The sequence below is a fragment of the Manis javanica genome, chromosome 4, assembly GCF_040802235.1.
Source record: "Manis javanica isolate MJ-LG chromosome 4, MJ_LKY, whole genome shotgun sequence".
Taxonomy (NCBI): Eukaryota; Metazoa; Chordata; class Mammalia; order Pholidota; family Manidae; genus Manis; species Manis javanica.
Genome location: NC_133159.1, coordinates 155,919,282 through 155,944,808, shown reverse-complemented (window position 1 = coordinate 155,944,808; position 25,527 = coordinate 155,919,282). Strand labels below are relative to the sequence as shown.

The window sequence follows — 25,527 nt, the reverse complement described above, 5'->3', positions numbered from 1 at the left end:
GGGAGATGGGGAGGTGGTTTGGGGGAGGAAGGAGGAGAAACAGGGCAGAGGGCTGCTGTGGGAGAGGAAGACAAGGAACAAGGGCTGTGGGGCCGAGAAGGGGCGCAAGGGGAGCAAGGAGGCCCAGCCCTGCTCACAGTGCAGTGATCCTCCTGCAGAGCAAAGGGGAGCGCCTGAGGGCGTGGATCCGAGCCCGGCTCCCTGCCTGCTGCCACGAGCGAGACTCTTGGTCTGCCTACATCTTCCCTCCTCAGTCAAGGTGAGTAGGGAGTCCCTGACTGAGCTCCAGCCTCTCTGTCTTAAAGGAAATTGTCCTGTGATGCCATCCCTGGGGTGCTAGAAGTGTCCCCTGATGTGGGGGCATGTGGGAGAGGGGCTTCGGGCTGGGCAGGCGCAGGAAGCTTAGGGGCCTCGGGCCCCCACTTCTCATGGCTGCCCTGCCTGCCCCCTGCTCAGCCTTTGCCTCTGTCCTGGAGCAGGTTCCGCCTCCTGTGTCACAGAATCATCACCCACAAGATGTTTGACCATGTGGTCCTTGTCATCATCTTCCTCAACTGCATCACCATCGCCATGGAGCGCCCCAAGATCGACCCCCACAGCGCTGTGAGTCATCAGGACTTGAGGCAGGGACTGTTGCGCGCCTGCTCTGTGCCAGGCTGCTCCTGGCTTGGCTCTCAGAGAGAGTGCAAGGTGGGCAAGGAGTCCAGAGAAATGTGGGGTCTCCCTCGGGGGTCCCTGACTCTGACCCTTGCACCTGTGCCTGGGGGTGCCTCCTGTGACCCTCCTGGGAGACACTAGCCCAGCTGGGGGAGTGGGTCCTGCTCTTCACCTGGGTGAAGAGTGAGCTCCATCTCGCCCCAGCTGTTTGCAGACGGCATGTTGTGAGGCCCATGTGTGAGTCGCTGCGAGTAGGGGTGACGTGCACAGTGAGACAGGCCCCAGCTGGGTGGATGGCCCGGCTTCGCCTGCTCCCCGCAGAGGGTCTTGGTCCCCCCCACAGCCTACACACCCAGGTGGAAGGCATGTCACCCAGCCTGCCCCAGAGCGAGAGAGGGATGCTGCCCTTTGCTCCTCTTGGTCCTGTCAGGTCACAAATAAGTAGGTTTTCAGGGGCGGTAAGGGTGATGTTGGTCACTTCTGCTTGGCTGTGGGCCTGTCAGCCCTCAGGAGAGGAGAGGCCAGAGGCCAAGTATCTGGATGTACACCAGGGGCCTAACCTCTCCAGGATGAGCCGGCTGGTCTGATTGCTCCCTCTCCCCAGCTTGGCATCACGGCCCCTACCTCCTGACAAAGATTTGGGTCCTAGAGGGGAGGGGTGTGTGGCGGGGGGCAGGTGTGTAGCTCTGTTGCCCTGCCTGACATCTTGTCCCACTTGGTTGGAGGTGGCCCCTGCCCCTCCTCTCTGCATCCCCCTCCATTGCTCAGGTTTCAGTGCTGCCGGGGCTTCCAGGTTCCATTAGGGTGGGCTCCAGCCAGGCAGGGTTGGGCAGAGGGAGCCTGAGGAGTGGAGGGGCCGGCCCAGGAATAGGTGGGTGAGGGAGCCCTGCACTGAAGACCCGCACTCCTGGGGCCTGTGTGGGATGGAGCAAGGGTGGCCTGTCCCACTGGCCCCTGGGCTGCCACCTGCCTGGCCCTGCTGCAGAGCTCTCTGCCACTGCTACCGTGTCTCCCACGTCTTCCCGCTCGGCCCCTCCCTCACTGACTTTGTCATGAGTGGCTTCTCTCTTTCCCCTCTGTTTCTCACTCTCTCTGACACTCCCGCTTTTCCTGCTGCCCCTGCAGCTCTCTCCACTAACCTCCTCTGGCCACCCAATGATGGAATCGGCCTACAGATATCAGGGAACCGGGCCGCCTTCTTTCCTACCCCGCCCCAGCCTCTGCCTAGCATAAACGAGGTGCCTGGGGAAGCACGGCCTGTACTCAGGCCCCCAGCTTGCCCTGTGTCTCCGTTTCTGGGGCACACAGCAGGAAAGCGAGTACAAGGGGCAGGGAAGAGAGTGGGATTGGGGGGGTCAGAGATCAAGGTAAATCCTCTCCTAGTTTTAAGGAAGAAATAGGGATAGGGCCTGGGATATGGGGCTCAGAAGGCAGCAGCATGGTAGAGGTAATTTCTGCCACCAAACCTTCTTAGGGAGGGGTGGGGGGCAGTTCCTTTGCAGGGCAGAGGTGAGATTGTCCACAGAGCTGTAAGTGAGTCAGGGGGCCTGGTACTAGCAGTGTGCGTGTTTAAGAAAGAGAGAGAGAAAGGGAATGGTGGAGGGAGAGAGTATCTACCTCACTGTGGAAGGTGGGGGTAGTTTTTCTGAGTCCAACGCTGGGGGCAGGTCCAGGCTCTTGTATTCCTGGCTTCTGTATGCAGAGCAGACCTGGCCCTAGGCAGGGTCCTGGTGGGCAACACCTGCCTGCTCTCTGTTGCAGGAGCGCATCTTCCTGACCCTCTCCAATTACATCTTCACCGCAGTCTTTCTGGCAGAGATGACAGTGAAGGTGATGGGGGTTGGCACTGGTTTGCAATCATCTGGTTCCTGGGGTGGGAAGGGCTGTGAAGAGGACTGGCCACAAGTGGGGTCGGGCTGGGGGCTGCAGGGAGGTGGAGCTGGAGGTGACACGGCAGACGCCCCCAGGTGGTGGCGCTGGGCTGGTGCTTCGGGGAGCAGGCGTACCTGCGCAGCAGCTGGAATGTGCTGGACGGGCTGCTGGTGCTCATCTCCATCATCGACATCCTGGTGTCCCTGGTCTCCGACAGCGGCACCAAGATATTGGGCATGCTCAGGGTGCTGCGGCTGCTGAGGACCCTGCGCCCACTCAGGTGAGTCCCCAGCCACGCCTCTTCTGCAGAGATGCCTCCAACAGCCAGCACTTCCACAATGGAGTGAGAGCCCCACTTGCCCCTGCTTCTGCCTGTGACCCCCACAGGGAACCCTGTCATCACTCAGCTGAAATCCTGGCCTTAGTAGTTTCCTGCCTTCTGCACTTTCCTCTCGGTGACACTCCCCACGTGGCATACTGCTCAGGGCTGTTGGGCCCCAGCCTCCTGCAGGGCACAGGATAAGGGGCCATAGGCAGAGCCCTCATACCCTTCAGCTGAAGCTCTCCCTTGGTGGTCCCCTCGGGTGGCATTTGGCCCTCCCTGGTAAGGTAACAGACTCCTTCCCTGGCCTCTCCCCACCTTTGGGCCCCTCTCAGGGACCACCCACCCGGTAACACTTCTCACAGGGGATTTGCCCTCTCAGGGAAACCCTCCCCAATAAGGTAACCGCCTCCACCCCAGAATCAGGACTTGGGTACAATACTGACGGACTAGTGATGCTTCCCCGGCTGTGTTAATCCAGCTCCCCTCCCTTTTCCTCTCCCTGTCTGCTCCTCACTCCCAGTACCCACAACACACTGCATCCCTGGTAACACCTCCCTTGGGTTGAGTCCCCACCCCAGCCCCATCAGATAATACTTTGACATCTTGGGAGGGGAGATGGAGGTGGGAGGGGGCTCTGTGGGTCCTGTTTTGAGAGAGTAAGGTGGGAGTCCCGGTGGCAGGGGTCCCGTGCAAAGAGGATTGCTCTGCGCAGTGAGCCCAGAAAGCTGACCTCTTCCCTCTACTGTATGAAGCCCAGGATGGGGACCAGTGAGACAAGATTGGGGGGAGGGCAGCAGGGCAAGGGACAGGGAGTATCCAGCTGGAGGTACCTTTCTGACCCCCTCCATCTCTTCCCAGGGTAATTAGTCGTGCGCAGGGGCTGAAGCTGGTGGTGGAAACGCTGATGTCCTCGCTGAAGCCCATTGGCAACATCGTGGTCATCTGTTGTGCCTTCTTCATCATTTTTGGCATCCTGGGGGTGCAGGTTTGTGGGGCTGAGGGCAGCTGTTGGGGGAAGCCTGAGGAGTGGCCTTCCTATTGGTCCCGGATGCTGAGGCTTGAGCTCCTGCTGCTGACTTTATTCCAGGAGGAAATAAACAGGGGCACTTCCCTCTGGCCCTAGGCCTCAGGCTTCTTTGCCTCCTAGGCGTCTTGAAGAAAACTAGGAGCCCAGAAGAGGGCCCCAAAGGAGATGAGGGCCTCTAAGAGGCTTCTGACCTGTGATGGTTGCAGGCTGCTGTTCCTGCCCATCACACACAGTCCTCGGGAGCACAGACGCTCGCCTTGGCCCGCAGTCTGCTCCGGGATCCCCTCCCTTCCTTCCCTGCTAGAATTGGGTGGGCTGCAGGCCAGGCCTGGGGATCCAGGGCCCAGACAGCTGGGCCAGGTTAGCGGCTTGCTGGCAGGCAGGCGGGTGCAGACCCCAGACAAGGCAGGAAGTGGGGGCTGCTGGGGAATCTTGGCCTCTGGCCCAGGAAGGGAACTTGGCTTTGGAGGAAAAAGAGCGGGAGCTGCCTGCAGGATTCAGCAGGCACCTCTGGGAGCCAGGAACCCCTCCGACCCAGTCTTCCAGAGCCTCCCTGGCTCCATCCATTTGAGCTGCAGGGTAGACAGCTGGCTGCTGGGACAGGGATGCAGGAGCTCCTGGGTGGCTACCGCCCTCTCCCTCCCTTCCTTTGGCTTCCTGGTGTGCCTCTGCCCTGGGGAGGGGGCTGTTCCTGGCTTCCTAGAATTCTCTAGCCCCAAGGGCCAGGCTGGGATACATACGCCAAGTGCAAGTGGCACCTCTCTGTGTAACTAATGCCCACACCTTCCCATACTTCCAGCCCACTTTGGTGAACAGTCCTGGGCTCTTCCGGTGGATTTAGTCTGTCCTGAGGGGCTTTCCCAAGCATTCTGGCCCTCCCTTCCCTCAAATTCCTTCTCCATTGACTCTCTGGCCTGGTCTGTTCTGGAATGAGCGGGTTTTCCAGGCAGAAAAACCTGAGTTTGAGCCTCCTTTCTGCTACCTACTAGTTATACAACCTTAGTGAGAGATGTTACTTCTCTGAGCCTCAGTTTTCCTCACCTGTAAAGTGGGTTTGATAATACCTAGCCTGCCCCCACCATTAAACCAGATCCGTCAGCGCTTTCCCCAGAGTATCTGATTCCATGGGTCTGGGGTGGGCCTGAGAATTTTCATTTCTAGCATGTCCCCAGCTGATGCTGATGCTCCTGGTCCAGAGACCCCACTTGGGGAACCACTAGCCTAGGCCTTTGTAGAAAATACTCATTTTTCTACCTTTCCCCTCCTTCTGCCCTTTTGCAGTAGCTGCCCCAATGCCCTTTCCTCCCTCTCTAGGGTCTCTGCTGCAGGGAACCCAGAAGAAGAGGAGCCTGCATGGGAGATTCCTGTCAGGGTTTCCCTGACTTGACCAAGCACCCCGCCCTCCCCCAGGGTGTGCTGGTGTGGGGGAAGTGGGGCTGGGAAGCTCTGGGATTCCTGTGGTCACAGCTCTCTTCTTTCTGTCTCTGGGTATGTGTGTGTCCAGCTCTTCAAAGGGAAGTTCTTTGTTTGCCAAGGCGAAGACACCAGGAACATCACCAACAAGTCTGACTGTGCTGAGGCCAGTTACCGGTGGGTCCGGCACAAGTACAACTTTGACAACCTTGGCCAGGTGAGCCCCAGGAGGTGGGGGTAGGAGCTGTGTCAAGAGCCTCGATGGAGAGAATTCAGTTCCATGCTCAGTGATGCATGTAGGGCAACTGACTTGCCAGGGCCTCAGTTTCATCATCTGGCAAATGGATCATAATGGTATCTCCTTGAAGGGTCACAGCAGGATGTGATAAGATGATGTGTGTATTTGCTTTGCACAATATGGGCTGCAAGGCATATGGTTGAGATGATTCCTTTTCTTACTCCACATTGGCAGAAAAGGAGAAACGTAGAAAACGAAATAGCTCCCTTAGTTTTGCTGGTTTGGTTCACAGACCTACTGGTTTTGCTTCCTAGATCTCCAGGTCTCTGGGGTCCCTAGCTCTACCTGGCTGAGGTCAGAGGGTCTGATCACCTGCCGTGGCTCCTCTGGCTTCATACGAGTCGTGAAGCCTTGGGACAGAAAGCTCTGCTGGGGCCTGGAGTGTGACTCCAGCCTGACCTGTGAAGGGCACAGGTCCCTGAGCTATTGCCAGGAGGTGCTCTGGGGACAGGAAGTGGGTGGTTTGGCACTGCATCCTAGGTTTCAGGTGGTCTGCTCTTCTCTTCCCCTCCCCCAAGGCCCTGATGTCCCTGTTCGTGCTGGCCTCCAAGGACGGCTGGGTGGACATCATGTACGACGGGCTGGATGCAGTGGGCGTGGACCAGCAGGTACGGCCGAGGTGGGCAGGATCCATCTTTGGGTTCCTGTCACTCAACAGGGGCAGATACCAGGCATAATAGGTACAGACACTGGACAGAAAGAGGGCACAGCAGGTTGGCAAAGTGCCATTGAAGAGGCATCACCTTTTACAACAGAGGCTGGAACTGGGAGCCTAAGGGCCAAATCTGGGAATGTTTTATTAGCTTGCATCATGGTTAAATTTTTTTTGAATTATGGTGAACATTCGACAATTGGTGAGTTTCACATGAAAATCCAGATTTGCGCCTGCTTGGGACAAGTCCATAGATCTGGGAACATTGGGCTTACATTCTCACAGGGTAAGAGTCAGCTGGAACAAAGCAGCAGCTGCCCCCTTTAAAAAAACATCTACTCTCCACGTTGCCACAGTCCTCACCCCTCCCAACAGCCTAACACCAAACCTACATCATTTATTTACAATCATCTGCTGGGTCCCTATAGCTGAGTTTGCAGGCCTTCGTTAAGAACCCAGGCTGCGGGGCAGCACCTGAGATGGTCACCCTCAGGCTGATGCCTCCACCTGTCCTTTCTGCTCCCTGCCAGCCTGTCATGAACCACAACCCCTGGATGCTGCTGTACTTCATCTCGTTCCTGCTCATTGTGGCCTTCTTTGTCCTGAACATGTTTGTGGGCGTGGTGGTGGAGAACTTCCACAAGTGTCGGCAGCACCAGGAGGAGGAGGAGGCCCGGCGGCGGGAAGAGAAGCGTTTACGGAGACTGGAAAAAAAGAGAAGGAGTAAGGAGAAACAGATGGCTGGTCGGTAGTCTTTCCACAACTCTCTGAGTGGTGTTTGACATTGGCCTTGCGACTGTGGGGGGCCAGGGGCTGAGGCTGGGAGCAGGGAGAAGATGTTCCCACCCCCTCCTCACCTCCTGGCCCCCCAAGAGCATGTCAGCCTTCAGAGCCCGCATGAAGCAGACCAGTTCAGCCCCGCTGGGGAGGGGTAACTACCCCCACCCTGCGGGGCTCCCCAGGTCTCAGCATCACGCTTCCCAGATGATGCCAGGTGGGAGCTGATGCACAGCCTCTCCCAGCTCAACTCTCAGAGGAGCCTCATGGGATGAGAACCATGCTACGTTGCCCTGTGCCAGTGTCTAGCGGCCCAGGGAATGGCCCAGGTGCCAGCCTTGCCTGCCCCAGGGCTGGTGAGCAAGCATCTTGAAGCTGTGCCTGCTTAGTGTCTATAGCTGCTGAGCAAGGCCTTGGCAGAACCAGCAAAACCAGCAAATGGACAGCAGCCCTCAAGAACTCCAGACCCACCTCCCTCCCTATCTCCAGCAAAACCCCCTGCCTTCCTGTCATTTTCTTGCCAAGCTGTTTAAAAAAAAAATACCCCTGGCTCAGGGAAGGTCTGAGGTCCCGGAACTCTAAGCTCATGCCTCTCTGGCTTCAGACCCTCTGCCCCCTCACCTGGGATCTCCACCATCTCTTGGCATTGGCGGGTGAGGCCCCCATCCCACCCCTTCTCATGCCCTGATGCCATGGGTGGGCCAAGACTAAGCAAAAAGACACACAGATTCCAGGAAGGATGCAAGAGAAATGACAGGCATGGGACCCCTTTGTTCTCTTGTGTGTCTGCAGGTGTGTCTGCACCTGGCTCCCTGTCTTCAGGGTTCCTGCCTGTCATCTGGTACTTGATAATCTCTGTGACTCTCTCTCTCAGTCCCTGCCCACGTCGCTCTGAGCGTCATTATGTGTGGGTTTCTGGAAGCCTTTGTGTGGGTGTCTCTGTTTGGGCTGCGGGTTTCCCTCCCTCTCCCAAAAACGTCTTCCTTACGCTGCTAAGGTGTGTGCAGTGCTCTGAGTTTTCCCTTTGGTTTGTTGAAATGTGAGTACTACCAAATGGGTTGGGGGCTACCTCCCCTTCCCTCCTGCGCCTGTGAGGGACACCTGGAACAAGGGCTGGGAGTGGAAGCTGGTGGGAGTGGGGTACAGGGGCAGGGCTGATGCTCCCCGTGCCAGGTGGGGGCTGCTCAAGGTGGATGGTGTGGAGTTACTAGCAGCCGTGGTGGCGCAGCTCTCCATGCCCCACATCCTCAGTGCTGGCACCCCAAGCCTCCTGCTCAGCTCTGGGGTAGGGGTCCTATCTTGGCTCTCCCATGGATGTCTAGGCTGAGCAGGCGCACTGTCCCCAGCAGCCAAGCTCTCACTCCTGTTCCGTCCACCCCCACCCTTTACAGTCTGCCTTCTCAGCAGGGCATCTGCAGATGGAATTATTTTGGCAGGAGGCACTTGTGGCCCTGCCTGACCAGCTGGCTCCCCTTCTGGGGTCTGTAGCCATCTCAGGTGCTGCTGAGACCGTGGTGCGGGTAGAAGTTGATGTCTGTTCTGATGACAGTCTGCTGCCCCTCCCCATGCCTCCAGCTCCCTGCCCCTGTGACCCTGACAAGCTGGCCCAATTGCCCATCTTCCTCGAGTACCCTGTGCCCCGAGTTTAGAACTGGACATTTAGGACCAGCCACCCATGCCCAGCGCACCCCATTCATAGGCAGAGTGAGGGTCAGAGCTGAGGGGAGCCTGCTGCTGAGGGGGTCCTGCCCAGCCCACCTGGTCCGGCCAGTGACCAATGTCGTGTTTCGTTCTTTTAGATCTAATGCTGGACGATGTAATTGCTTCCGGCAGCTCAGCCAGCGCGGCGCCAGGTACTGCGTCTGGGGTTATGGGTTCCAGGCGTGGCCCGGGGGTGGTCAGGCCCTGCCTTTCCCCAGGCCCGCCTCATGATGTGGGGACATACTCTTTGCTCCCTCTCCGTGGCTCACTGACTCTATCCCCTTGGGGTGAGGGGCAAGGGTCACTGGGGCGCTGGGCTCCGTGTCATCCCAAAGGCCTGTGCTCTGCTGAGTGCCCCTCCCTCCAGCACTTCTCCGAGGGCCCCCCCATTCTGGCAAGGCTTCCAAGGCGGGAGCTCCCCAGCCCCTGTAGCCTTTCCCACTCCGGCTCCTCCTCCTGTGTCACACCGTTCGATTATTACGGCTGCAAATCTCCCCTGCTCCTTTTGTCTGAAGGAGCGACTTTGATCCAAGCAAGCAGGATAAGAGGAGCAGAGAGGGAAAGTATTTGTTTTAAAAATGTAACAATGAATAATTGAACAGACTCTCTAATAGTCAAGTAATCGCGATGGCCATGTCATCGCTACAAACAGCAGGAATTGGGAATCAGAAGCCTGAGTCAGCCACAAACTTTGCCCCCAAAAGCCAAAGATTTGGGAGTGAGTTCGGTTCTTCTCTTCAAGAGCCGCGTCCCTGGGGAGCATCCCCCCAACATCCTGCCTGCCCTTCCCTGATCCTCTGGCCCTTGCTCCCTAGCACTGTAACCCCGGATGAAGGTTCAGGGGTTCAGAGAATCTGTGACAGGGCTGTGGGGCCTGGTCACACCCTCTGATGTCTCCGTCTGGTGGTTCCCAATCTGCTCATCCCCAAGAGCCCCGTCAAAAGACCCCACATTTTAAAAGACTGTCTTTGAGGTTAAGAGCACTTCAATAGTGACTTTGTTTCACTCTTTTTACTAATCAAAGGTACATCTGATTGCTAATCAGCTTCTGAGCTACAGAAGTTTCACACTGAATGATAGCAAAGAAAGACCATTTTGCCATTAAATTAATCTGTGGGGTCTTAACACAGGCATATGTATGATTTCTTTCAAGCTTTTAGAAATACTAAAAAAGAATGTAATAACCCCCACATGGCTGCCTTCTCAGGCTGCTGAGGGCTCGGGATTTCAGGCTGGGAACCATGGGGCTGCACCTTTCTCTGCTATTCCACACTCCCCAGAAGCCAGACTCCGGCAGACGCTGCCCTGTGGATGTTGGGCTACCTGTTCCATGGGGGCTCAGGGACCCACCCAGGGGGCACCCCTGTGCCGCCATCGGGGAGGTCGTCCTCGAGGCCCTGGGTGGATCAATGTCTCCTGTCCACTGGTGCCAAGCTAGGCCATTTGGCATTGCAAGACCACCTGCCTGGGGGCTCAGGAGGCTCCAGCTGGGTTGTGTCTGGATTGCCTGGGTCCCCTGTCTCTGTGTCAGGCTGTTTTGCAAATTCGTGATGTGTTATTAGGGGATGAGGAGTGGGTAGGAGGAAGTGATCTTGAGCTTTTCCCTTACGGGTTCACCTGGTCTGTTGACTGAAATGTCCACACGTACATACTCATCCCAAAATACCACCCTAGCATTGGGCTGGCTCACAGAGGCTTCTCCACCAAGAATCAACGCAGGCAGACTCTTTGGCCCCCAAGAACTCCTCCCAAAACACACACTCAGTGCTACGCCCTCTCATTACTCTTCTACCACACCCCATTCTGGGGGCATCTGCTGCGCTCCTATTGGCACATGCCAGTATGTACACCGATCATGATAGTGTGTCTTAGCTTTGCAGCAGGTAGTGAAGGCTCAGAGACCAGAAACAGTGGCTCAGACCACCCCCATAGCCCTCTTTCCTGAACCTGGTGTTCTGTGTGGTCTGTACTAGAGCTTTTCACACACTGGTGTGCGTGGGAATCACCCAGAGAGCATAGTAAAGCAGATTCCTGACCCCCACCCTAGGAATTCTCATGTATGGTCTGGGGTAGGGCCTGGGCATCTGCATTTTGGTGATGGTGATGCCCTGGTCTACCCTACAGTGCGGTGGGGCTCAAGTCACACCCCCTACTCTGGGGCTGCTGGAACCAAACGTGCACCACACCTCCCTACTAGTGCTGTTTCACCCTGTGCTGTGCCCCACGGGGGGGCACACCCAGACCCAAGGGAAAGGTCTTTGGTTATCAGGGGAATGGGCCTGACTGCACACTTGGGTCCAGCCCAGCTTCCAAGTGGAGGGAGAAACCAGGCTGCTGGCAGCCAGGTCAACCCCAAGTGCCTCCAGTGCTGATTCCACTCTCCTTGGCCTCTGGTGGCACCTACCTCTACTCACCCTCTCTGCTTCCATGGGGACCCAATGAACAGTGGCCTCTGCTGAGGAGGCCTGCGTCCCTGGGAGTGACCCTGCCTTCTGCCTACTCCCTGTCACTCTCCTTTGCAAACCCTCCGTCCTGGCTGTGCCTCGGGCTCCCAGTGACCCCCACTAACTCACCGTGCCTGTTGCTTCACTCACAGCCTCGCGTCCCCTCTTGCCCCTCCTCTGCTCCTGCCTCTGACTAGGGGCTGGGCAGGCCTGCGGGTGCCCTTCTCCCCACTGTCTGACTCTGATATTTTCTTTGCCTAAGGCAGCTCCTACTGGTGGTAGGAGTGATGGGGCCGGGGCTGCCGACACATCAGTGACTGCCAGTCAAGGCCCCTCCCAGGCTGCGGCTGGAGAGCTCAGAGCAGCAGACCTGCTCAAGGCCCTTCCCAGGTGCTGCCTATAGAACTGAGGTCTGGGTGCAGTGAGGGGGTGGCCTCACCCAGAGCCCAACAGCTAGAGCCCTTTGGGCAACCCCCCGAGGGCACCCTCTGGGCCAAAGCCCACAGGCCTTGCGTCTAAACCCTTCTGGCAGCTGGTGAGAGACTTGGGCTGGGAGTTTGGGTCCTGGCTGGGTCACTGCCTCACAGTGTGCAGATGACTTGCCTTTAGCTGGGCCTCATTCTCTCCTCTGTAAAGCAGAGGGGCTGGCCAAGGAGATGCTGATCAGGTTGGCCCTTGGTACTCACTGGGCCTTTTCTCTAATGGGAGGTTTCTGGCAATCTGGGCACCTGCTGGTCTGGGGTGGGCGCTGAGCAAAGGGGCATTTGTACAAACCTCAGGGACCTGGGACTGCCGCTCTGAGCAGATGCCCTGCGGCAATTGTTCTTCCCTCTGGGCTGCTTGGAGAAGGGTCCCTGGCTGAATCCCAGCCTGCCTGCCCCTCCGACTGCTAGAGCAAGGCCGGAAGGCAGAGGTGGCTGCAGCAGCTCCATCTGGCCTGGGGCTGCCTATACCGTCTGACTGGGGTGACAGAGGAGGGGGGACTCTCCCAACCTCTCCTCTGCATTGCCTCAGCTAATAATGGGGCTAATAAGGAGCCGCTTTTTCTAACCTAATTGTATTCAAACATTTTAGTTAATTCTCCATTCATATTTTAGCATAATGGGATCGGTGCTCTCAGCACTTATGGAGATTAATGCAGAGAAAGAGTTCCAGCTGCTAAGGCGTCGCAGGGCGACTAGCGCCTTCTGATCCTTGTGGGTACTGAAGGAAGGAAGGAAATGGCCCAGCTCGCCTGGTCCACCCTCTCCGCAATCGCTGTGTGGATGACCCGTGGCCTCATGTTGTCCCCTGTCCCAGGCTGCTCCACCCCCATCTTCCTGGGGGTCAGGATGGCTGCTGGGCAAATTAACCCACAGTTGGCTGGCCTATCTCTGGAAACAAAAAATGGCCTCACATGCCCTGTGGTGTGCCAGAACATTCAGGACCTCTGCCTCTTGGTTATCCACACCTCAAGGTTGATGCTGGAGAGTGGCAGCTCGCGGGCTCTCTTCTTCCTTCTGCCTTTGGTCGGGGCCCACTGTGGGCCGCTTCCTGCCTCAGTTTACCTCTCTGTTAAATACTCCTCTGCATGGGAAAGGACAGTTATATCTGAGCTGGCCTGGACCCAATGCTTCCTGCCACCTTTGAGCCAGCCACCCCTGGCGTAGGCCTCAGAGGCTGCAGCCCTTGCTAGCTGGCTTCTGCCCTCTACTTGCAGAGGGGGAAGGGCTGTCTGGGACCTGAGGCCACCCCAAGCCTCCCCATGGGGAGCCTCTTCTTTCTTTGTGGCTACCTAGGGAACCAATCTGTCAACCGCCTCCAGATGACATCTAGCCCCAGTGTGGCCTAGCCTTTCCTCAGCACCTGGAGGAGGGGCCCCCTGCAATCTCCTGCCCCCGGATTCATTCTGCCTGCTTAGCAGGCCAACCTTCTGGCACCATAATTTTTATAACTAAGTGGTTCACTAATTACAAGAGAAATATTATGCCTCTGACAGATCTCAGACAGTGCTTCCAGCCCAGCCTGCAGTTTAATGCTGCCCTGACACCCAGGAGCAGGCTGGGCAGTCCCTCATTAGAAACTGGGTGAGTCCTTCAGGTGGGGCCCTCCTGGATGAGTCTGGGTCAGAGCAGAGCCCTGTGGCCTTCTTTCTGCCCTCCTGCACATGAGGGTGCAGGAGGCCCAGGCCCTGCCCCCCAGAGGCCCTCTGGGTGGGTCAGTGCAGCCAGCCAAGAAGATGTCGAATTTTCCATCTCTGGTTTTATCTCCAAATCCCAGCTCTGTGTAATCTCCTCTGCTCCCCTCGAGGGGCTGAGCTTGGTGAAAGAGCAAGGGCCTTCACCGCTCTGTTGATGGAGCTTCCTCTGAGCCTGATAAGACCAGTTGCTTTTCATCTTATTGATCTGGCCTCACTGCGGACGACCGAGTCAAGGGCATTATGAGGGGCTGGTGGATTTTGGAGGCTGCTTCGGAGAGGGGCTCACCTAGTGTCTAATGTGGGCGGGGAGCTCTGCATGTCCTGACCCCTTTTGCACCTGACTATAGCCGGTAGCAAATGCTTGGAAGGGGAGACCCTGAGAGAGCTCCCCCTCATACCCCCTGCCCCGAGAAGGGCGATGTGTGGAGGGTGAGGATGCAGATGACCCTAGAATGGTTCAGCTCTGGTGTTAGAGGCTGGTGGCTGTGAGGGACTGTGGGTGGAGGCAGTACAGGCAGCAGAGCCCATGGCCACTCTGCTCTCCCCCTACCCTCCCCCAGAAGCCCAGTGCAAACCCTACTACTCGGACTACTCCCGCCTCCGGCTCCTCGTCCACCACTTGTGTACCAGCCACTACTTGGATCTCTTCATCACGGGTGTCATTGGGCTGAATGTGGTCACCATGGCCATGGAGCACTACCAGCAGCCCCAGGTAGGAGTGCGTTACCAGACATACGGGCCCTGCCTCCAGCTCTGGGACTGCAGGGGTGAAGCTAACTCAGCCTGAGCCAGACACCCCTGGAGTGCTGGGCACTCTACAGGGGTTCTTCTTCTTGGACTCCTTGCAGTGACTCTTGGAGGTGGGTATCATCTTGTTTAACAGATGAGGACCCTGAGGTTCAGAGAGGTTAATTGACTAGATCAAGGCCACACAGCTAGGAAGTGGAGGAGCTGATTTCTTCCCTCAACAAATATTTATTGAGTACCTACTATTTGCTAGGGCTCTGGACCATTGAGAGTAAAGAAAACAGACTGGTGCCTACACTTCTGGAGTTTAGATTCTAGTGTATATCCAGCTCCAATACCAGTGATTTTGCCCACTTCTCAGAACAGCCTCTGTAGGCTTCCCCAGGTCTCTCAGTTTCCCCATCTGTAAAATGGGGGTGTTGAAATGGTAATGCACAAGGCTCCTCCCAGGTTCTAGCATTCTGTGCTTTCCAGCATGTTCTCATGTGGTCTCCTCACCATCTCTCAAGGAGAGAGCTCCTTTAGCACAAATTTTGGATCATACATTGAATGAGGGCCCTACTCTATCCTGGAGTGGTGGCCGATTGTCAGCCATCATGGCAGGAACAGAGAAGAAAGGTACCCGTAGACTCCCCTGTTCCCCAGACCTGGGAGGTGTGATGGAGGGGAAGGGTCACATGTAGTCCCTGGGCCTTAGGAAACCCTGATCTTGCCCTTGGCTCTGCCAGATCCTGGACGAGGCTCTGAAGATCTGCAACTACATCTTCACCGTCATCTTTGTCTTGGAGTCAGTTTTCAAACTTGTAGCCTTTGGCTTCCGTCGGTTCTTCCAGGACAGGTAACAGAGAGGGTAGGAGTGTGGGGGAATGGGGAAATACCCAGAGGGTCTAGCACCTGAAGGCCTTTCTTGATTCCTGAGGTTCAGCCTCCACTCTAGGGCCCATCCAGGGCTGACAGTGGGGCGAGGGTGGGGGCACCCATGACCTGGGAAATGGGAGGGAAGGGAGGGAACTTGACAAGACAGGGCCTGGGGAACATTAGCAGCTGGAAATCAATGTGGCCTAGAACGGTGCTAAAGAGCACAGATGGAGCCAGAATGCTTGGACCAGATTCGAATCCTGGCTCCACCACTTAGAAGCTGATGACCTTGGGTAAGTTACTTAACCTCTCTGTGCCTCAATTTCTTCATCTGTGAGATAGGAGATGATAATAGTATCTACATCACAGAGTTGTGAAGATTATGAGTTCTTATTTGTAAAGCCCTTAAAACGGTGTCTGGCACATAGTAAACACCATATGAGTGCTAAATAAAAAGCGAATGAATAAAAATGAAAAACCCGCAAGCTAAAGTCCAAGCCCTGCCTGGGCCACCAACTACGGGGTGTGACTGCTGACAAGCCACGCCTTCCCTGTAGGATGAGGAGGCTGGACTGGCTGACCTCACCCTCCTTGCTGTGGCCACTTGTGCTGCTCTGACTGCCCCTCCTCCGCAGCGCCCCTGCCCCCACTGAGGGAGCTATGTCCTGGGCTTTCCAGGTGGAACCAGCTGGACCTGGCCATTGTGCTGCTGTCCATCATGGGCATCACGCTGGAGGAGATCGAGGTCAATGCCTCGCTGCCCATCAACCCTACCATCATCCGCATCATGAGGGTACTGCGCATCGCCCGAGGTGAGTGCCTGGCTGCCTGCCCACCACAGCATCCTCCCAGGGGGACCGGCCCAGCAGGAGATAGTCAGCTCTGTGGCTGGCAGGGAACTTGGGTGTGGGTGTTCCCATGGATCTTTCTCCCAGCCTCTGCCAAAGGGGAAGGCTGGGGGCGGTGCTGAGGGTGGGGGTAGAGCTGTGGCTTCCTGGCTGGCCGGGGCTGGCCATCCTACCCACCCCAGCCCTGGCTCGGGTCCTGGCCCCACCAGCTGTGTGATCTGGGACCCAGAGGGGCTGGCTCACAACTTGTCCTGTTTCGCAGTGCTAAAGCTGCTGAAGATGGCTGTGGGCATGAGGGCGCTGCTGGACACGGTGATGCAGGCCCTGCCCCAGGTAGCTGGAAGGTGGGGGTGGGTGGAATGGGGCCTCTCAGGGAGGAGGGATGCTTTCCAAAGGGGTGGGGTTGCCCAGGGAAGCTGGCTGGGAGATGCAGCTGCACCTCCTCCATTTCTTCTCCTCTTTTCCAGGTGGGGAACCTGGGACTCCTCTTCATGTTGTTGTTTTTCATCTTTGCAGCTCTGGGCGTGGAGCTCTTTGGAGACCTGGGTGAGTCGGGGGGAGGAGGGGGGAGGAGCCGGGCCTGGAGGCCCTGGGGCTCCTGGACTAACTAGGGCCTCTCCCCTTCCTTCCCTCTCCCCCAGAGTGTGATGAGACGCACCCCTGTGAGGGCCTGGGCCGACATGCCACCTTTCGGAACTTTGGCATGGCCTTCCTGACCCTCTTCCGAGTGTCCACAGGCGACAACTGGAATGGCATCATGAAGGTGAGAGCCCACGGCGGCAGTGGCCCTCCCTGGGCTGGCATGAACCCACGGAAACAGCCCCACCTCATGAGCCAAGACGCCTGGGCAGGGGTGACCTGGCTGTGAATAAAAGCCCTGCCAGCACCCTGGGAGCTCCCTCTCCCCAGAACATGCCCCGGCTCACACTCCCCAGGACAGCGTCTACTGCGCTTCTGCCCCCAGGACACCCTCCGGGACTGTGACCAGGAGTCTACCTGCTACAACACGGTTATCTCCCCCATGTACTTCGTGTCCTTCGTGCTGACAGCCCAGTTCGTGCTGGTCAACGTGGTGATCGCCGTGCTCATGAAGCACCTGGAGGAGAGCAACAAGGAGGCCAAGGAGGAGGCCGAGCTGGAGGCGGAGCTGGAGCTGGAGATGAAGATCCTCAGCCCGCAGCCCCCCTCGCCGCTGGGCAGCCCCTTCCTCTGGCCTGGGGTCGAGGGCCCTGTGAGCCCCAAGAGCCCCAAGCCTGGGGCCCCGCATGCCGCAGGCCCTGCCAGAGCAGCCTCCCGCTTCTCCCTGGAGCACTCTATGGTGAGCAAACGCCTGCCCCTGCTGCAGGGAGGCGTACGGGCGGGGCGGACGCTCGGGTGGCTGGCCAGTGGCCCGATGGGTGGTGCGTGGGAAGTGGGCAGCACGAACAACCCCAGAGGTCCGCCTGCATCCTCCTGCCCCTGCTGCCTGGATGCAGAGGGGTGCCCAGTCCCCAGCCCATCCTGAGGTGGCCACCCCACGGCAGGCCCCCAGCACATGTGCTGGCTCACTCGTCCCCTGTGCCTCCAGCCTGGCCTCCCCTTCCTGGCTCTGTGTTTCAAGGCTAAGTTCTCTGTTTCCTTCCTGTTTCCTTCTTACCCTTGTCCAATTGCTAAACCTGTTTCATTCCCTCCCTTCCACCTGCCTGATTCCACCTCTTGATCCTTTCCTTGTCTTCACTTTCCTCATCCCTCTGGCCCCGTGGGCTCTTCACATCCTCCCTCTTGCATTTCGTTCCTCCTCCTACACATCTCTCCTCCCACCCTCCTCATCCTCTCTTGTCCCTTTGTTCTGTGTGTGTATGTGTGTTCTTCTCTCCTTTCCTCTGTCTCTTGCCAACCCCCACACTACTTCCCCTCACTGCCCTTGTGACCCCACTCCCCTGACTCCCTGGCTCCCCCACGGGTTGGTCCTCCCCAGGACAGACAGCTGTTTGACACCATATCCCTGCTGATCCAGGGCTCCCTGGACGGGGAGCTGAAGCTGATGGACGAGCTGGCAGGCCCAGGGGGCCAGCCCTCTGCCTTCCCTCCCACCTGCAGCCCGGGTGGCTCCGACCCACAGGTTAATGTGCCCCCGTGCTGTGCACCCCCCACCCCCTGCCACCATGCTGGGCTGTGCCATGCTGTGCTGTGCTTCTGGGGGTGGGGGTGTTTCCTGCCCACTGGGTATCTGGAGAGAGAGCAGCCTCAGGGCTTCAGTTCAGCTTCGGGGTTGGCAGGAAGCAGCCAGCGGTTCTTCCAGGCTGAGCTCAACCTCTGGAGCATACGGTTGGAAGGTAGAGATGCTGAGACTGCACTTCCAAGGGAGAAGGCTGGATGGAGGAGAGGTCTGGAGAAGGCGTTCGAAAGAAAGAATCTGGAAGAGAAGGAGAGGATGGGGCAGATGACAAGTTGGCAGTGGGACCTTAGTGGGTAGAGGGAGCAAGGTGCCAGACTGAGGGGAGCAGGGCCTCTGGGGGTAGCCAGGGGACCCAGAGGGACATGTCTTAGGCCCAAGTCTGCTTCTTCTCTATGTCCAGTGCCCACCCCCAAGTCCTCTGTTTGGTGGCTTATCAAGCCATGCAGCCCACTAGGCATGGTGAATACTGTCAGTACCAGTAGTTTCTGACTGGTCCTGAGAGGGGACGGAAGGCTCCAGCTGGGAGCGGGTTCTGGGCACCTTGTGTGAAACAGGACTTGGTCTTCTCTCCAAGCCCAGCCCCTTCCCACAGCGCCACGTATTTTTCTTCCCTAGTGCTTTCTGGGATCGTCCTGCCCCCTGCTTCTCCCCTTGCAACCTGTCTGGCTGCCCTTGACCCCCTCCACTTGGCAGAGCACCCCACCATCCCTCCTCCTGGGTCAAGGGCTTCAGGGAAGCCCCCGCAGGCCTGGAGTGGAGGCAAGGAGACAGGTGTTGCTGGAGACAGTGTTCTGTGGGCCCTTAGGGTGGAGGAGCGGGCAGGTAGATGGGAAGGAACCTTGCCTCTAGGGTTCCTGACCTCTTGTTGAAATGCAGTCTCGGATAGGCTGTAGGGGCCTGAGCCTGGCAATGACCTAGAATGATCGGGGGGAAGAGCAAATCCCTTCCTGGGGCCTCCTATCCTGAAGGAGGCTCATTGGGAAAGCCATTGGGAGAAGAGAGAATGTGATGAGCAGGTGATCAGGGCAGCCAGCTCATCCAGGAGGGATGACCCCACTCTCCCCCTGGGTCCTATGGGCACTGAAGCCCCCTGCAGGTCCCAACGAGCCAGCAATTGTGTGGCAGCCCACCCAAGTGTGCTCAGTTCAGCCAGCAGGAGGAGAGCATCTCCCAGAAGCCAATCTAAAGAGGGCCGCATGCTGCCTGCAGGCGGGGGAGGGCTTGGGAGGGGAGAAGCCAGAATCTGGGGGCAGGCCAAGTCCTGCTAGGCTTTTGGAAGCATAGAGAATAGGCAGAAAACAGTCGTCAGATTGGCGGCTTTGTCCCTAGCACCCCCCACGCCGCTCTGTCTGTGCTGAGAGCAGAGAGGCGCTTTGCTGGCCTTTCTTCATTTTTTTTTCCCTCTGGTATCATCTTTATGAGAGTCAGGAGCCCTCCCCACTCCCGGCTCCCTCCCTGGGTGGTGGTAGTGTGGGAGGGGGCTGTTAAGTTTCCTGGGGTATCTTTAGAATATGTTTCTGTGTCTTCTTGCTTTGTCAGTGTTTGCTCTGGCTCTTTGGTGCCTGCCGCAGCCTCTCTGATCAGAGCAGGGGTTTGAAGTGGGGCGGTGGTGGGGGCTGGAGGGAGGCACTGTCAGTTTACTTGGGAAAGGGGTGGGAAGAGAAAAGGGAGGGCTTTTCTCCCTGGCTTTGTGCAAAGGGGGAAAGGGGAGCTGGCTATGTGTGTGCACAAGTGCGTGTGCGTGTGCATGTGTGTGTGCACACACGCGGGAGTGTGCACTGTCCTGGTTTCTTATGCCTGATCATCTCTCTCCCTGTCTAGATCCCTCTAGCTGAGATGGAGGCTCTGTCTCTGACGTCAGAGATTGTGTCTGAACCATCCTGCTCTCTAGCTCTGACGGATGACCCTTTGCCTGATGACACTCACACACTCTTACTTAGTGCCCTGGAGAGCAATGTACATACACACAGCCCCTTACTGCTCCCCCGGCCTCCCCAGGGGCTGGGCTGGCTGCAGGGCTCCAGATCCCTGCCCTCCTCTCACTCTGCCACCAGGCTCCACCCAGTGCCCTAGGCTTTGCGAGGTCTTTCTGGTCCCCTCTGTGGAGGAAAGAATCAAATGAGATTGTACTAGAGCCTCGGCCAGAAGGGCCCAGGGGCAGCAGCTGTGAAAGAGTTAATGCAGACACCCAGGAGTGACACAGCCCCAAAACAGAGGTGGCATCAGGCAGCTGACCAAACGGCCTGCCTGGATGCAGAGTCAGTCTCTGTATTTGGAGCCTGTGCAAGCCAGCCCTTCCCCTCCCTGCCCACCTCCTCCCGCCTCCCCCCAACATGAGCCATTTGCCACCATGTAGTGGGTGAAAGCCACATCTCTGTGCCACCATCATGCCCTGCTCCGCTGGGGTGCTGTCCCTGTCTCCTCCGTCACTGTCTCCTTGTGTCCCTGTATCCTGGGGGCCTTCTTCGTGTTTTGACAGCTTCTCCACCCCTGCCCGGCCCCCAGGGCCTCTGACTGCGAGCAGCCCCCTCCTCCCTGTCTTCCCTCTCTTCTTGAGGCCTAAGGAGGGACCGGGCCCTTCCTCACAGCAGAGCTCAGCTGGGGGTACCTAGGGGTCTCGGGGTTGCTGGCTGAGAGGGGAAGCGGAGGGTCCAGATTGTCTTCCAGCACAGCCGTTCCTGGGCCTTCTGGGGCTGCTTAGCTGGCTGGGCCTGCCTGGGGGACAGGAGGCCCACAGCCTCTGAGAAGTAGGGATGGAGAGTACAAGGGACCTCCAGGAGGAAGGGGGTCACAGGGACATGGAGAAATCTCTTGGGAGCAAACCTTGGTTCCCTCCAACTGGGGTCAAAAGCTGATCACTGCTCACCTTTCAAATACATTTTAAAAACTCACTCCCACCCCTAGTCTGTTCAGCAAGGGAAGATCTGAGTCCGCAGTACTCAGGCCCTGCCCCTCAACCCCCACCCACGGGAGTCACCGTATAATTAAAGGTGGGAGAGACAGGTTGGGGAGCTGGCTGTGACATCCCCCTAGTGGTCATCTGTCGTTCAACCCACATTAACCCAGCCCATACCCAGTGCCGGGACCTTAAAGAACTGGGTGGTGACACAGCCTCTGCTCTGCAGGCAGGCCCAGGTGCCATGTGCCCTGCTCACTCAGTGGGTCCCACCCCACTCCCACTCTGAGAAGGGGATGCTGTTAGCTGTCAGTCCTCCACTGTGCTGCCTCAGAGCCTCTCGATGGGGCCTCAGGAATTAGCTCTTGTCTCACCTACAGGGCTAGGGATGGGGGGGCTGCTCTCTCTCCTTTGGACATCTCCTTCCCGCCCCCACCTCACCGGGAAGCTCTGAGGTGATAGGTCTGGATAGTGTTCCAGGGGCAGGGCCTCCTCCCCCCACCTCCTCTCTGTGTGTGGAGGCCTCATCCATGTGTCTGCCCCTTCTCCCTGGCTATACTCACCCCATCACCACCTTGTTTGGGGAGGGGTTCTGGTTTCTGCTGTCCAGCTCTGCCTTGGTTACCCAATCCAGATGCACCCCCTTCCTCTCACTTCCCTCCTCTGTGCCCTTTGCAGATGGAACCCCACCCCAAAGGAGTGCCCCTCACGCTGGGGCCAGACCTGCTGGCTGTGCGCAAGTCTGCGGTCAGCCGAACACACTCTCTGCCGAACGACAGCTACATGTGCCGGGATGGGAGCACTGCCGAGGGGCCCCTGGGACATGGGGGCTGGGGGCTCCCCAAAGCTCAGTCAGGTACCAGGGCTGGGGGCAGGCCCGCTTGGCTCGCTTAGGGAGGCCCCGTCCTTGCCTAAGTCCAGTCCTGACCTGGGGTGGGGACTGAGGAAGCAAAAGAGGAGGAGGCCCAGCCTGAAGAGGGGAGTGGTGGCTTTCCATCCAGGTTGAGGGTCATGGAGTGAGGGCAGAGGTCCTGAGAGGGAGCGAGAGTAGAAGGGAGAGGACTCAGGTGGGAGCCAGACCGGCTGGCCCTCCAGCTCCTCTCTCCTCCTGCCCCCTCCCGCATCCCCTCCCACAGGCTCGGTCTTGTCCATTCACTCCCAGCCAGCAGACACCAGCTACATCCCACTGCTTCCCCAAGAAGCACCACATCTGCTCCAGCCCCACAGAGCTCCTGCCTGGGGCACCATCCCTGAGCTGCCTCCACCGGGCCGCTCCCCTTTGGCTCAGAGGCCACTCAGGCGCCAGGTGAGCAGGTGTGGACAGGTGGGCATAGGCATGGGCACTGGCTTCTCTGCTGGGAATCCTAGGCTGTTGGGGGTGACCAAGGTTGCCACATTCATTCTTCCAACAAACATGTACTGTTTGCCAGTGATGTGCCAGACTCAGTTCTAGGTACCAGGGACAATACCAGGCACAGCAGAACTGGTCTGTGCCTTCTTGCTGTTTGCACACTCCTCTCTTGCTTCACTCAGGAGGCCTGGAGACCAGAGGGGGGCTGTGGCTGCCCAGGGACACACGTCAAGTTGGAGGTAGAACATGTCTCTGGACTTCCTTTCTCCAACCCAGAGCTGCCTCCCAATTACTCTCTGTACTTGACCAAGTAAGGGGCACAAGACATGTTTTAGGTGCCTCCAACCTTTGGCCAAGCCCAGGGCCCACCTTCCAAAGCCCATAGTCCAAGGGCACAGAGCAGAGGCTCATACAGCCGTGGGGCTTGTCATCCCCCACTGTGACAGAGCCACAGCCCAGGCCACTTGTGCCCTTACGTGTGAGCCTGGCCATGTGAGAATCCACTCAATCCCATGCACCTGGGGGAACAGGCACAGTCCTCATCCATTCTGCAAATATTCACTGAGCAGCTTCTGTGTGCCTAGCACCAGAAACACAGACAAATGAGACAGCTCCTACCTCTGGAGCTCACGGTCTAATCAGAGACATACATGCCATCTGATCATTGCAGGAACAGGTCACAGATGCCAGGATAATTATGGTTGTGGTACAGCAGAGAGCAAGAAGAGGAAGGAGTCGGCTTTACTTGGGGATGGCATTACTATTGGGCCCATAAAGTCAAGGGGTGCTTGCCAATCAGGAAGGCTATTTAAAGCCAAAGAAATAGTTTATGCAAAGGCTAGGAGTCGTGAAGGTGCCAGCTGAGGAGGAGAGCTGACCCAGTGCTTTCTTGTATCCTAGAGGTTGGGAACTTCAGATAGTAATTCCTTGCAGGCACAGGGAAAGGGGTTGGGGAGGAGGCATGGTGAACAATGGCGGTCAGGATGCTCATGGCCCCCATCTCCCAATAAGAGCAAATAGGGACACTCCTCAGGGTGGTTCTGCAGCTTCAAGGAGTTGGGGGAAGGAGTTATCTGTCTTGACAAGTGGGATAGTCCACAGTGAAGGAAGTACCCCAGGCTGAGCCATCTCCCCACCCCCTACAGGCAGCAATAAGGACTGATTCCCTGGATGTTCAGGGCCTGGGCAGCCGGGAAGACCTGCTGTCAGAGGTGAGTGGGCCCTCCCTGTCTCTGGCCCGAGCCTCCTCTTTCTGGGGCCACTTGAGCACCCAGATGCAGCAGCAATCCCACAGCCAGAGCAAGATCTCGAAGCACATGCCCCTGCCAGCCCCCTGCGCAGGCCCAGAACTCACCTGGGCAAAGGGCCCACCAGAGACCAGAAGCAGCTTAGAGCTGGACACGGAGATGAGCTGGATTTCGGGAGACCTCCTGCCCATCAGCAGCCATGAGGAGCCCCCATCCCTACGGGACCTGAAGAAGTGCTACAGCGTGGAGGCCCACAGCTGCCACCGGCCTGCATCCTGGCTGGATGAACAGAGGAGGCACTCCATTGCAGTCAGCTGCTTGGACAGTGGCTCCCAACCCCACCTGGGCCCTGACCCCTCTAGCCTCCTGAGCCAGCCACTTGGGGGGCCTGGGAGCAGGCCCAAGAAAAAACTCAGCCCGCCCAGTATCTCCATAGACCCCCCAGAGGGCCAGGGCTCTAGGCCACCACCCAGCTCTGGCGTCTTCCTCCGGAGGAGGGCTCCATCCAGCGACTCCAAGGATCCCTCAGCCTCTGGCCCCGCTGACAGCATGGCTGCCTCGCCTTCCCCAAAGAAAGATGTGCTGAGTCTCTCCGGTTTATCCTCTGACCCAGCAGATCTGGACCCCTGAGCCCTGCCCCACACTTCCACTCACCTTTTTCCACTGGGTGCCAAATCCTAGCTCCTCCTCCTGGGCTATTACCTGAAAAAAGTTCCCTACGGACACCAAGGAGGGGCTCCTCCCCACCTCACTGGCATTGGGCACTGGCAGGAGGATTTCCAGAGTTTAAGGCAGCAGCCCTGGCTCCCAGCAGAAGGACAGAAGCCTAGTGCCGCTGAGGCTCCTGACACCAGGAGCTGTTGGGAGAAAGCAATACGTTTGTGCAGAATCTCTATGTATATTCTATTTTATTAAATTAATTGAATCTAGTATATGTGGGATGTACGACATTTTGTGACTGAAGAGACCTGTTTCCTTCTACATTTATGTGTCTCAGAATATTTCTGAGGTGAAGGCGTCTGTCTCTTGGCTGTTTTAAACCTAAAATAACCAGTCTAGTTATATTCCCTCTTCTTGCAAAGCACAAGCTGGGACCGCGAGTGCATTACAGCCCTGATGGTGGCCCATCTTTGGCGGAGAGTGAGAACCGTTTTGGAAACTGTAATGTAATTTATTTTCTCCTTGAACCTCATCATCACTTTCTGTAGGAAAAAAGAAGAGAAAAAATAAGATTTTACAAATGAAATGGAACCTTTTTATATATACATACATATCTATATATCTTTATCTATATCTATATCTATATCTATATCTATATCTATATCTATATCTATAATAAAGTAATTTTCCAAAATAAAAAGTTAATCACGGTCCAGAGTAAAAGCAAAAGGGACAGAGTTAGGCATTGCTGGATGGCTTTGGAGAAAGCTTTCTGGAGATGGGAAGTGGGCAGCAGGTTGGGAAGGGGTCAGAGCTAAATGAGTGAGTGAGTGAGTGAGTGAGTGAGTGAGTGAGTGAGTGAGTGAGTGTGTGTGTGTGTGTGTGTGTGTGTGTGTGTGTCTGTGAAGAGAAAGAACGTAACCTCCTCTCCCTAGAGTGCTGCAACCTTGCACCTCACCCCCGGAGAAAAGGCAAAGAGAAAGCCCCACTGCTGGGTGGAAGACTGGGCAAGCAGGGTCTACTGCTCCTATTGAGGCTTTATCACTTCCTCTTAGCCTGGCAGCTCTGTGGATGTGAGTAATTCCAGATTAACTCTTATTTCTGCTGACAGCTATCAGCCGCATATTGAGAGCTGGAAATTGGCATAATGAAGCTGTTTTGGTTAATGGGGCCGACTGAGGCTGGGGGAGGCAGCCTCAGCTGCTTCTATGGGGATCTGTGGTTTGGTGGGGGAGGGGACAAGCATGTCTGCGTTTTCTTCCTCAGGCTTCAGCCTGATGACCTGAGTGGTCTGGGCTTCAGCCTTCCACCTTGGGGGTCCCAGAGGACCAGCACGCCAGCACGACCCTGTCAGAGCTGGCAATAGGATGATGCTGTACAAACAGAACAAGCAGCTCCCTTCTGAGATCCCAGGCAC

At 57.2% G+C, this 25,527-nt stretch overlaps 1 protein-coding gene across 29 annotated transcripts in view; it reads left to right on the top strand.

The window, feature by feature from the left end:
• CACNA1G (calcium voltage-gated channel subunit alpha1 G) overlaps positions 1-24,382 on the top strand; it is a 61,680-nt gene extending 37,298 nt beyond the window's left edge. For 4 of the 29 annotated variants that reach the window (XM_017669500.3, XM_017669503.3, XM_017669496.3 and 1 more), the window contains 22 exons: positions 159-259; positions 480-603; positions 2,419-2,487; positions 2,625-2,809; positions 3,713-3,839; positions 5,386-5,511; positions 6,111-6,200; positions 6,775-6,967; positions 8,821-8,874; positions 13,906-14,057; positions 14,821-14,930; positions 15,629-15,762; positions 16,061-16,131; positions 16,266-16,344; positions 16,440-16,561; positions 16,763-17,116; positions 17,756-17,899; positions 19,778-19,912; positions 21,531-21,708; positions 21,989-22,158; positions 22,386-22,442; positions 23,349-24,382. In XM_017669500.3, coding sequence (XP_017524989.3) covers positions 159-259; positions 480-603; positions 2,419-2,487; positions 2,625-2,809; positions 3,713-3,839; positions 5,386-5,511; positions 6,111-6,200; positions 6,775-6,967; positions 8,821-8,874; positions 13,906-14,057; positions 14,821-14,930; positions 15,629-15,762; positions 16,061-16,131; positions 16,266-16,344; positions 16,440-16,561; positions 16,763-17,116; positions 17,756-17,899; positions 19,778-19,912; positions 21,531-21,708; positions 21,989-22,158; positions 22,386-22,442; positions 23,349-24,080 — 3,507 coding nt within the window. In that variant the 3' untranslated portion in view covers positions 24,081-24,382. Of the gene's footprint in view, positions 1-158; positions 260-479; positions 604-2,418; positions 2,488-2,624; positions 2,810-3,712; positions 3,840-5,385; positions 5,512-6,110; positions 6,201-6,774; positions 6,989-8,820; positions 8,875-13,905; positions 14,058-14,820; positions 14,931-15,628; positions 15,763-16,060; positions 16,132-16,265; positions 16,345-16,439; positions 16,562-16,762; positions 17,117-17,755; positions 17,900-19,777; positions 19,913-21,530; positions 21,709-21,988; positions 22,159-22,385; positions 22,443-23,348 lie in introns of those variants that run through there. The other 25 variants (XM_017669513.3, XM_017669518.3, XM_017669516.3 and 22 more) reach the window with 17 other exon arrangements.
• The last annotated feature ends 1,145 nt before the right edge of the window (positions 24,383-25,527 follow it).